The 13047-nt window shown below is 40.6% G+C and overlaps 1 protein-coding gene across 2 annotated transcripts in view; it reads right to left on the reverse strand.

Moving 5' to 3' along the window:
- The window catches only part of LOC119726737 (SLIT-ROBO Rho GTPase-activating protein 1-like), a 58604-nt gene that overhangs the window by 12375 nt on the left and 33182 nt on the right, over positions 1–13047 (reverse strand). For both annotated transcript variants that reach the window (XM_038198567.1, XM_038198568.1), the window contains exons 4-13: positions 12478–12540; positions 11534–11674; positions 6197–6325; positions 5471–5692; positions 5132–5233; positions 4456–4650; positions 3749–3833; positions 2461–2485; positions 1492–1591; positions 384–444 (exon numbers count right to left, since the gene is read on the reverse strand). In XM_038198567.1, the coding sequence (XP_038054495.1) occupies positions 384–444; positions 1492–1591; positions 2461–2485; positions 3749–3833; positions 4456–4650; positions 5132–5233; positions 5471–5692; positions 6197–6325; positions 11534–11674; positions 12478–12540 (1123 nt within the window). The remainder of the gene's footprint in view (positions 1–383; positions 445–1491; positions 1592–2460; positions 2486–3748; positions 3834–4455; positions 4651–5131; positions 5234–5470; positions 5693–6196; positions 6326–11533; positions 11675–12477; positions 12541–13047) is intronic.

The following is a 13047-nucleotide window of genomic DNA, read 5'->3' on the forward strand; positions in this document are numbered from 1 at the left end:
AAAAAAGTCTCCGGTTTCTGGTATGGAGCTTGCCCAAAAAGTGGTGCGGCGACGCGGCTTTTTTTTTTTTACCTGATTTTTTTGCTTCAAATGTCGGCTGATGACTGCAAATGGTGCCCGACTAACTTAGTGCAAATATATGCGAGTCCAGAGAGGCCACATAAAGCTTATTCTCGACCATAACCCAATCTGAAAACACGTTAAAATTGTGCAGCAGCAGGATTCCAGTCAAACCAGTGAGTTTGGAGCTTTTGAGACATCATCTTTCATTGAAAAAAAACTTTTTTCATTTTGCCGACGCACATGGCTACGGCGACGGGCGTGCATACTAGAAACCGGAGCCTTTTTTTTTGGGGCCTTAAGGAGGTTTGACAAGAACTTACCATACAGGGAAACACACTCAACACAGCTTTGTACAACAGTTGGAATGTCACGCCCGGTAATCTAAAATGAAAAGAAAAAACATAAATAAATAATTCAGCTCTTTAACTTTTGCAATCTTACAACTGTTGGGATCAAATAGCAAACGATTAATGTCAACCAAACATGTAGCTGATACAGAAATCACGAAACAAAACTTAGTATTACAGATAATCCACCTACAATTACAATTAAATAGAAGGGGCGCCTGGGAATTAAAAAAATTTGGCTGCCAAAACATCCGAAAGAACTTTGGCATTTACTAACACAAAATCACTCAATGGAATCCATGACAACTTCAAATTTGAAATATTTGGTTTTGTCCTTCACTGACGCATTTTATAAACACTGTTTACTCAGTGTTGTCCGAGGGAGTGCTAGAAAAATTCACAAGCTTACTTAGGTGGGGCTCGAAACTCCTGCTTTACTAGTGCAGATGTCTTATCACTCGACCACAGCATGAACTACATCCGACTCACACCAGCAAATCCAATTAGGTTTTGCCCTTCACCAACGTTTAAACACTGTATACTCAGTGTGTTACCTCCCGAGTGAAAGTTGGAAAAAATCACTCGGGTGGGACTCGAACCCACGACCTCCTGCTTTCTAGTGCAGATGTCTTACCACTCGACCACCGAGCTACGGGATCAATTGGCTGGTTCGAATCTGCTGTACATAGCAGCGGGTACCGCATCGACTATTATAAGATGGAATTTTTGCGCCGGGGTGATACAAATCAAAACCTAATTTGATTTGTATCACCCCGGCCCAAAAATTCCATCAAACCAGCAAGCCGACCCGGCAAGCTCGGTGGTCGAGTGGTAAGACGTCTGCACTAGTAAAGCAGGAGGTTGTGGGTTTGAGTCCCACTCGAGTAAAGCTTGTGAATTTATTTTTCTCTCGCAAACCCTCAGAAAACCCTCAGTATACAGTGTTCATAAAATACGTCAGTGAATGAATAAAATAACAATATTGAATTTACAAATCTCCCCAACCCAAATTCCATCCTATATTAAAAGGTAACGTAATCGCTTTTCAAATGGAAGAAGAGATTAGGCCTAGACCACTTACTTCCAGGTATTCTTGCAAGTTGCCTCCAAACAGACGGGCACTGTGTACTGACTTGGGCCGAGGCGGCTTCTGCTTCCTTTGTAGAGTGGTGGCCGGATAGCTGTAATCCACACACAAAAAAACAGTGCAAGTGAAATTTGGGGTCAATTTCACAGGTCAATTTGGGCGATTCACAATGCAGGTGTGCCACCAAGATTTTGCCACGGAGAGTTCATTTTTCCCAATGCATTGTGGGCAATGGTCGACAAATTCGCAGCCCGGGACATTTGAAATTGTTCGTTTTTCCGGTCAGGAGTTTCGTAAGCGTATGATTCGAGTATGTTTGCCCTTTCCTTTGCTATTATTATCAATATGGTGTTTTTATAAAGCGGGAGAATGCTATATGCCCCAATCTATAACAAATTAGCTCAAGTTGTCAACTGACACTCATTCGAATGGGCCATGTTTTGTCGACCGTAAACTTGAGAAATGGACTCTCCATAGCAAACTCTTGGTGGCGCACTGCATTGTGAAACACCCTAATTCCAACACACTAATTACGCTAATAACACACACTGAAATCGTTCGACACCAACCTATTTTTTATGTTCAGGAATTCTCCCTCTAACTTTTTTCGAAAACTGACTATGCCGACTACAACTACTTAATACCATTACACATCATATGACATGCCACAGAAGCTTAGCCATGGGGATTGCCCAGATCAATTTGAATAGGGGGTTGAGGCAGCAAAAATGCCGACCCTACATGTATATGATGTTCAGTGTGGTCAATTTCATGTGAGACCATAGGTGGCATTATTCGTTGCAGTATTATACGACGACAAATACACCATTTTGCCAACACAATATTTTTCCCAAAAAAACAATAACGATTGGGGGGGGGGGGATAATTAAATGTGGTACCTCATGCTCCCCCTCCCCCCCCCCCCTCCCAGCCAAAACCCTTAGCATAACATCTAACTCTTACCTCCGCTTCTCTGAATTGGAATTGCCTGCAAAAAAAAAAAAAAAGGCAAAAGTTCATATTATTTTTGCAATCAATACAATAGGGTTAATTTTACACGATTTCAAATTAAGATTAAACAACCACGCGTGCACATCTGAACTAGTTATTTTGACCCAAACAACTTTGTTTCCAGAACTGGAGTAAGTTATCATTATTAAGTTTTGCCCTTCACCAACATATAAACACTGTATGCTCCGAGTGTTACCTTCCCGAGTAAAAGTTGGAAAAAAAATCACTCGGGTGGGACTCAAACCCACAACCTCCTGCTTTCTAGTACAGACGTCTTAGCACTTGACCACCGAGCTAACGGGATCGGTTGGCTGGTTCGAATCTGATGTACATGTAGCAGCGGGTACCGCAATGAAACCATTCATAAGACGGAATTTGCGTCGGGGTGATGTAAATTCAATGTTAGGTTTTGCCCTTCACCGACATATAAACACTGTATACTCAGTGTGTTACCTCCCGAGTGACAGTTCAAAAAGTTAAGTTAACCATTCACACATCAAAGATGAGGGAAAGTAGTACAGAAAGACATTTGAAACTGAGATCAAAACAAAATCGCAACTCGACTAGCTCTCTGGAACTACAAGATTACTCCCTTGAGAAACGAGAGAAACTGAAGAATATTTTGTACATAGAGTTATATTAAATTACTAGAGCGCTAACTCCTCATTCTTGCGCGCGGAGACGCTTTGAAGCCACTCTGGGCGCAGACATTTTGAATTTATGTGCGTGTTTGTAGAACACAATCAAAATGAATGGATTGAATTTCAAAAGTGTACTCTAAATGCAACGCGCAAGTAGAAGATACGCAAACAACTTAAGCGCGTCATGACGGTTCAAAAAACGTCACGGCGAAAAACATCTGCAGCGGAGGGACGCACCCACGTTGCCCTGTTTGCGTAGAGCAAAATGAAACGCTCATTTGGTGATCGTGCATTTCGGTTTTGGGCGTATCGGCTTCGATGATGCACCGGTACGGAATACAAACGCAGATATGCAAATAGCCGTACAAAAGCCGTACAAAATTTCAAGTTTTCCCACAGGTTTGTGCACAAACATGGATGTGCCCATCAGGCATTACTTTGTACATCGAGTGAAGTCAAACTGGATGATGATGCCTAGCGGTGATATCCAGTCAACTTTCTGAGATTCTGAGATTCTGAGTTAGCACTCTAGTAATTTAATATAGCTCTATGATTGTGTACCAACTACAATACAAGAAGATAAAAAAGGGACAACTCACTCAGTCCAAGGCCCTTCTGTATCAGGTCATGCCTGGCTTTCATGCGAACTAATCTGTTGCTCTTCTGTAGATACTCTCTTTGTTTCTGTAGGAGGAAAACAAATCATCACCTCATGCTTGTCAAAGTTTTAATTACAATGGCAAGAAGACAAGCTGCCTGTGTATGCGTACATGTGTTTGTGACTTTGCGTAGCGTGTGTACACAAAACGTTCATCATTGTACAGTATGTGTAGGGGTACACAGCTAAATTGCACTGCTCTTGCGTAGGCTTAGTTACACTTATGTTCATACATACATGGGATAATGTGTGAGTGATGGCGAGCAGACGAAATTTTTAGTGCAAATTTTTAGTCTGAGACTTAAGCCATGTTTTGTTTCTCCATTTAAAAGACGAAGTAAAAGCACTATAAAATTAATTGCTTTCTCAAAAACAAAATGTTTTCTGAACTTCAAAACCTACAAACTTTCAAGAATCAATTTTCTCTTTCATTAATTATAAAGTACAAAGAATGAAGCATAAATTTATTGTCCTAGTTCAGGGGCCACCATTTATTACTGGCCACTTCTGAACACTTCTCAGCGGTGTTTAAACAGCGATTTAAGACCACCTACGGGCAATCGATCAATAGGAATTGAATAGGTAAACTGTCTCAGGCATTATGAATAGTCATAAAAGACCAGCAGAATGAAACGAAGGATGACTTACATCCAGATAGTACATCTCGGTTTCCTGCTTTAGAACCCTCTGTCTCTTCATGGAAGGGACCCGGTTGAGGTCCGGGGTGGATAGGGATTCCGCCATCCTGCGGACCGATCTCAGCTGGGTCATGATCTCATCTTCGCTGGGGTTGCTCTCGTCCTCCACCCAGTTACGCTCCACTTCCTTCAGAGTCTTCTGGATCTGGAGTGGAAACAACTCAGGGAGTCAGGTTCCCGCTGTGGTTCTTTACTCGCCTTCCACCTCTGTGGTCCAGGTTCGATTCCTGCCCTGGTCCACTTGTGGATTGGGTTTTTCAGTCCCTACCTGATTCCATCAGTTGTTCCCAGAATAGGCCCTATGTGTTAAGGCCAAGTTTACAGAGGGCAATGGCCTTCTAGCGCTTGGATTGGCATGGGTAAATGTTTATGCATTCATTGTTACTTTTTAAATAACAATGAACAACCTCTAAGATACCTGTAACATATCTTTAAAACTAAAATTTCTTCTCATTGTCTTCTCTCAATAGGTTCCTTAACCAATGCGAGCAACATTGCCTTCGGAATACTGAGCTTCATTAACCAAATTAAATAAACAAAATAACAAAATTGATCACAAACTACTTTTTCCCCCGATATGTTACCTACCATGCCCTGGATACCACCAAATTAACAAGAAACTTTACCTCATCCGTTTCGATCTTGAGAGCTGCAATTGTGCGGTACAGAAGCTCATAGCGGTGCTCTAAATCACTCTGTAGTTGGTGCTGGGCTGTTAGTGAACGTGTCTGTCCAATAAAAAAAATGCAATTTGAAGAAAAATCAAGCTGAGTTGGGACCTTCTATGCAAACAGTGGTGATAGATTACAGAATTTTACATGAATCTCCCCGACACAAATTCCATCTTTTAAAAAGTCAGCTGTTCAACTTCCAATTTTGGAATGTTCACCTGAATGAATATGAATGAAAGTGCTGGAAAAAAAAATGAAAAAAAAAATAATAAAAAACACCAAACAATCTTTTACCTTGTCCCCAGAGTGCGGCTGAAACTGGAATGACGTCGGCCCGACAAACGGTTGGAAGTTGACCTGAAGAAAGAGCTTCTTGTCGTCCTCGGAGTTGAGTTTACGCATGCAGAGCTCCAGCCGACGTAGCTCGTCTTGCTGTATGGTCTGGACTTGAACCTCGGACGTCTGGAAGGCCTTTAGAGCCTTACGGACAAGCTGGATGTACCTCAGATCAAGACACTGATGGAGGGGGGGGGGGAGTTATTAAAGATGTACTGTCAAGTATTTTTCCAATTTTCAACCCGAAACAGATTTCTTTTTTAAACTGCTCTAATCCAGCAGTATGAAACTTACTCACTGTGCAAAATAAAAGCTTTTTTTTCAGGTTTGTAGATGCCCAAAATACAAGAGACAGAAAAAAACACTTTCTTTCTGTGATGCCTTCAAAGCACCTTGCCTGCATATGCAGACACAAACACGATGAGTTCTGTTTGCGGCTCTAGACATCAGGAGGGGAAACTCTGCAATTCTGTCAAAAGCATCACAGAAATAATCGAGTGGATTTTTGGGGTAAGGCCACTGAGACAGATTTGCTTTCATTCCCAGTCTCGGAAAATTACTGTTAAAACAGAAAAATTAGTCAACTCTTTATACCTCACATTTCATGAATATTTTCATAATCGTTTGTAGCATTTTTCCTTTTTCTTGTTTTCTCAACCTATGAAATGTATTGAAATTACTCACGTCTACGATCTTATCCAAGTCCGTCTGGAAGAACTTGTCAACGCTTGCGTTGGCTGCTCCGACGGCGATGATGTAATCATTCCTGGCCTTGGTTGCTCTGACTGAACTCTCATGGTGCTTGAGTGAACACTGCACATGGAGAAAGAACAAACAAAAAAAGATTCTAAAGTAGGGCAATTCCAGCGTTACGAAAGGGAGTGTAATGTCTGTGACAGAGACAGTTGTTAAGCATGGTTTCTAATTAATGATTCAGAGAAATGATCCAAAACTCCTAGTCTGTAATCCTCTTGACCATTACTAGATTTTTTTTAAAAAGAAGACATTTTCTAAAATATTTCCAAAATATTTTCCAATTTTTTTTCATGAAATGCAATCAGGGAATTATAATGTCAGGGAACCAGTCTAGAAGGCTTGTACACATTCAGAGATGTGTAATCGATTGCAAACAAAATTCAGACTAACTATTATGGTAAATTGGGACAGTATTTGAAAAAAGCCAGTATTTTTTCCAACGCTGGTCAGCTGACCAGCGTTGGAAAATGATACAAAAATACCACTTTTCTTGAAAATGTCAGCACACCAGGTGCCATGATTTTACAGGATGATTTAGAGGTTACTCACTAACAGTCCAGTAAGGCATTTCATAATAATTTGGTAGTTTTGTTTTTTGATGTTTGCAAATGTTGTATATTCTCTTTAAACATCGCTTCAAACTCACTTCAAATGTCAGCAATTTTTTTCTAATCCCAGAGGGGCCAACCTACGGGCTCCGTGCACAAGTACCCCTTCAACAGCCAGAAACGGAGAGTTGGGGGTGACCTAGACTGGTTCCCGGTCCATCCACTGCGTATTTCGAATGATCCTAAGTTATTGGGGGCGGGGATTATAGTCTGGGAAACCACCGCAAATTAAATTCAAACGTATTCGCGCGCCGATGACGCCTGGCGTTCACGTGAAGACGCTGTGGCTAATGGCTTTGGCACATTTTAGGAAGTCTTGCATACTTGCACAAACCAGTGCAGTACGGTACGCACACACTCTGTATCCTGTCACCGGAGCTCACAAAGTGGTAAAAAAGCGCCCTCTTTTGTTGGCGCACGGAGCCCATAGTCCTCTTTGTACCTGCCTTACCGACCCACTGACTGACTGACTGTCACTTGTGAAGCAGACTTGCTTAAAAGCCCACAATGGCCCGAACGTTTGAAAGCGGATACCCTGTAATGCCACTAAATGGGCTAAATCTGACCCACAGTGCAAGCCACATGAGTGAAAAGACTTCCAGTGAATTAACAGCCATTTTGAATAAACTGAGTAGAATATTGTGTGCTCTAGTACTAGCTTTACTAGGATTGAATTGTCTTGTTTCAGGAGTTACCTAACCTACATGTAGTACATTGCAATTGAAGGTACACTGCGAAAACTGTTTCCCACGTGTGTGAACAGGTGTGAAAATGGTTTCCCCAAAAGGGGGGAAGTTTCCATACTTTGTGAAATGAAAATGAATTCTCTGGGAGGAAAAAAAAGGGTGTAGAGAAATTCCCATACCCAGGTTAACCATGTATTACTGTAATGTAAATTGGTTATTTCTAATTATAAAATACCCACGGCCTACATTTTTTCAGACATGTCAAATTTCCTATTATCCTCTTTTCCAATCAAAACCCTCAAAACAGTGGTTTTTATAATGTGCACGGCTTGATGAAGTAGATATTTACTTTAAAATTAACTGAACAAATGTGTGTCAAACAATTCCGCTGTCAATTTTTTAAAAATTACAAATTGTGCTTTGGATGAAGCTTTGTACAGAATTTATTTCAATTTGGATGTTTTGTAATTTGCATCTCTGTTGTAGAAACCACTACACACGTGTACATTTTCTTCAAAGGCATATCTTCTTTTCAGATGGGAAATTCCACATATTCTGTGAAATTCCCAAATTCCCATTTCACCGGCCACCTTTCTATCACACTCGACATTGCAGAGTGTGGATACATAGAATCCACTTATACACACTATCTGAAAGATATCCTTTTTCATCATGAATAATTCATACCATACACATGGATAATTTGTACACAATGCCGTGAATGGCCTTGGTCAGGTGATTGTCATGTGATACTCAGATGAGCAATTGTTTTGGATTGCTAAATATGTAATTCAATGAGCTAATCCATTATTATCCTGCTGCGTAGGGGAAATGGGTGTTCCTTCCTGTGATGATTTTTCACTCAGCATGAGGCCATACTTGTGTGATAAAAAAATCCATAAACATTGTCTTCCATATATTGTTTCTTGCATTACAAACTTAATACAAAGTCTGTCGGGCTATATGGGTCATTCTATAAATTTGGGGTCCACTTTTTTTCCTGTCCCTGTTACATCTGACATCTATGATTGCATAATTCTGAATGCACTCCTTTAATTATATAGCCATCCTCCAAAAGTGATTTTGAAGAGCAACCCCTACATTGTACATGTACTAAAAAACAAAAATTGTTGGGTCAGTCTTATACTTGAATGGCAGCTAGATTACCAAGTATCAAGGCAACAGGGACAGGAAAAATGTCACACTTTGGACCTTAAATTTAAAGAAAGACCCATATACACCTGTACATTGTACAATAGGTACAACACGCACATAATGTGCAGCAAGTAACTTTAAGAATTGTTTGGTCTGTCATGTCATGCATATAAATTTTACTTACAGTCTTATTTCATTTTAAAATACTGAAATCAATGAAAGCATTACGTGCAGATGTACAAAGAAAACATTAAACAGCTAAAGGACTCTATTAAAGGTGGTGTACATCATTTGCAGCTTCCAAAAAGTAACTGACGAAATTATCGTTGAAAAGCATACTTGGTTTATAGATAGTATGGCACTAAACTACATGTACGTGTACCTGTGAAATTATTCTTTCTGGCATGCTGTCATTTTGAAGAAAACAATAAAAGACAGTCATTTCCAAAGATGCGTCTTTGGAGATTTCCGTTAGTAGTCCGTTTTCAAATTCGGCAAAGCCGTGAATGGGTGCGTGCAAGCCTTGACACGATGCACACGCGAGCGGTTGCTATAATTTGTCGGTCCAGTGTGTGGCATCGTGTAGCTGCAATCATTATCAGCTGAATGAGGACGTGTCCCGGACACTGATTTTGGGTGCAATTCAAAACATGACTCGGCAATTTTTTATTGAAACTGACTCGACAACATTCCCAAAGACTCGACAACTTTAGATTTGAAATCGAGATCCTAAAAATATTGTGTTTTCGGAATATACAGCAATCACTGAGCTAAAACGTCATCAGGTTAGTTGTTAAGCACCCTTCTTTAGATTTGAACACTTTTGTTGCTTTAAATGAAAAAAATGTACAAAAGACAAATGATATACTCTACCCTTACATGTTACTCCCTCTTGCTGTAAATTTATCTGGATCCCCCAAAACCAACTATTACACAGGAACGCAATGAACATGTATTCTGTAACATCCAACTTCAAGAGGCATCACACATCCAGCCCACAGTGGATTGGACCCCAATTTTCTTTTTAACTCGTAAAAACTGAAAAGATGCTTAAATATCAGTATGTATAATTTATGACTGCACAGCTTCATCTGTTGAAATTGACACTTTAATTTTCACAGCACGGAGAGAGTATCCTGTGCAGTCAATATGAATCAAGCTGTCAATGCTGGAATTAACAATCCTAGAGTTACACTCTCTCATATTTCATTAACAGACACTCAAGTCAGTCACTATTCACTAGTGAATGGGGTAATCCAAAGAAGCAGAATCCTTTAGAGAGGGGTCAGTGTTGAAGGGGCTGCCAGTCAAAAAGTATTGCTTAGAAAATGCATTTCGAGAGTAAAAATTTAACAGGGGTCAAGTTGGAGTGGTGCTACTTTCCTCATCTTCCGCCCCTGTGACCTGGGTTCAAGTCCCAGCTAGTCCGACAAATGGATTGAGTGTTGGTCCATACATACATGTACATGTATCTGTGGATGCAAAACTAGCAACATCTACATGTACGGTACGTGTACAAGTACACTCTTGATATTGGAAACCATGCTACATGCAAAAGTATCCAACTTGGCAAATGCTAGGTTCACACATTCCCAATTTTTAAGCCGAATCGCCACGAACAGCAATTCTTGAGTAAATCGGGGATGGTTCTTGGCTGCCTCGAGATGATTCTGTTAGTTCGGTGAAAGATCGTGAAAGATCAGGAAGCGCCCCGACAAATTTGAACATGTTCAAAATTGTCAGGGTCATTTTTTTGTCAGCCCCCCCCCCCAAATTTTGTCTAGCCCCCCCCCACCCCCCAAAAAAAATCATTAAAAAAAATGCACTAGCAAAATGTAAGAATTTGACGTACATGGGAACGGTCTCCCCTAAATGAGAAGGGTGCATTTGTACACTTTTAGTTAACATAGTGTGCCTGATTGTAGGATTTTATCAGCGCTCCCCATTGAAAATATTGGTACGAGCCCCCGTCCCCCGCCTAATGATTTTTAGAGGCCTTAGTGTCAGTAGAAAATAACCTGTCTACATTTCAGCACGCCTCCCTGAAAAAATTCTGGATCCACCTTGCTAGCCCCCCCAAAATATTGACTCTAGAACCGCGCCTGCCAACATACATGTAGCTGAAATGAGAACCCTGTTAAATGCAACATAATTCAATATAGCTAAAATGCGAGCCCCTGCTGAATGCATTAACAACCAATAAAGCTAAATGAGAACCAAATGCAATGCCATCCCACATAACTAAAATGGGAACTCTACTCTGTGCAACAAAATCCAACATAGCTAAAATGAGAACCCTGTAAAATACAACAAATTCCAACACAGCTAAAGTGGGAGTCATCTGAATGCAACAACATCCAACATAGCTGAAATGAGAACCCTGCTAAATGCAACAGAATCCAACACAGCTAAAACGGGAGCAAACAAAATGCAACAACATCCAACATAGCTGAAATGAGAACCCTACTAAATGCAACAGAATCCAACACAGCTAAAATAACTTAATAAGAGAGCCAACTGAACGCAACAACAGCCAACATAGCTGAAATGAGAACCCTGCTAATTAAGTGCAACAGAATCCAACACAGCTCAGACTGAAAACCTGGAGAATGCAACAAACGCAACCAATACAACAATGGATTGTGTTGCATCACGCCTTTGCACTATGCAATAACACTGACTCTCATGCTTATGTTGAATGTTAAATCCAACAATATATACAACAACTTCTATCCACCGTTGTTTTTTGTTGCCTTCAGCAGGTTAAGCATCTATCTCCATTGAATTTTCTTTCTAAACTATATAACTGATCTCACCTTCTCAAAGTGTTTGTCCACAGTCTTGCTCCGTTTGTGGGATCCCTTCTCCTCCATCTTGAGTTTCTCGTTCTCTGCCTGTCTGAATTTAGCCTCGTTAACTTTCTCATCACTGTGCGCATTGTGGTACGACTTGATATCCTGCTCAAACAAATAAGATTCCTTGTTCAGGGCTTTTGAGTTTTGGGGTTTTTGAATGGACTAGGGGCTTGACCTTACATCACATGTGTATATATGAGGACACCCAAAGTGATTCTGAAATTCTAATGGTTGCTTTGTGCCTTAAAAATGCCACCTTACATATGTACCTAAATGGCCAACTTCTCTAGCAAGCTTCACATCATGAGGTGCTCAGACCCTACAACATGTATGGTTGTAAATATTTCAATTATGTTGACCCTACATCACAGGTAAATCGGCCAACGATGCGCCCACCGATCTCAGACTCTAAATGTTTCTGACTAATTTGTAGACTAGAATGTTGTTTCGTTAACCCTAACTCCCCACTGGGTTTTACTATAGAACAGTAAGTCCGCCAAAATCCATTACTGACTCGATCTGCTTCACATAATGCTTCAGGACCAACTCCGCTGAAATCCACCACAAATTTACACCTCTGCTATAGGTGGATTTCGATGGACTTGGTACACATGGCTTGTCTGCCAAAATCCCCCCAAATGGGGGGGGGGGGATGGATTTTGATGGAGTTTGGAAGGTTTAAGGGTTAATGCAAACTGTGCATTGAGTTCCCAAAGGCACAGTTACCATAAATGTGTTGGTTGAAAAGTTAAAGTTTTATCCACTTTGATGACGTTTGGTAATCAGAAAATTGAAAAAGGGGCGGGGTCGGTGTTGGGTGAACGGGACGGTTAACAGAGTCCCTTGTCCAATCATTTGTTGCATAATAACAAGATAGTTGAAAAACAACGGAAACCTTGACTCACCGCATATAGCTCGTTCATAACTCTAAGGAGCTCCGTGTGCACTTCCGCCATCATCTCTCGGCTCTGCAAAACAGAAAATTACAAAACAACAAGGTTTAAATTATTACACTGAAAGAGAATATTCATATTAACAAAACTTCTCGGAGAGCACTGTTCTAAAAACATAAGCACAGTCTCGTAGTCAAGTCCGACACAAGTCCTCATAACACCAGTCTGGATATCACAAGTCATCCAGTCCCAATTCAAGTCACAAGCTATTCAAATGACCTTTGACAAAAGGCATTCCTTGGTTTATTGTTCATACCCTGTTACTTGTGACCAGACTTGTGATTTACTTCTGACCAGACTTGTGATTTACTTGTGACCAGACTTGTGATTTACTTGTGACTGATCTTGTGATGGACTTGTGATTCACTTGCGACTGATATTGTGATGGACTTGTGATTTACTTGTGACCAGACTTGTGATTTACTTGTTACCAGACTTGTGATTTACTTGTGACTGAGCTTGTGATTTACTTGTGACCAGACTTGTGATTGACGTGTGATTGACTTGCGACTGATCTTGTGA

This window comes from Patiria miniata, unplaced genomic scaffold (assembly GCF_015706575.1).
Source record: "Patiria miniata isolate m_02_andy unplaced genomic scaffold, ASM1570657v1 HiC_scaffold_2, whole genome shotgun sequence".
In the NCBI taxonomy this organism is placed as follows: Eukaryota; Metazoa; Echinodermata; class Asteroidea; order Valvatida; family Asterinidae; genus Patiria; species Patiria miniata.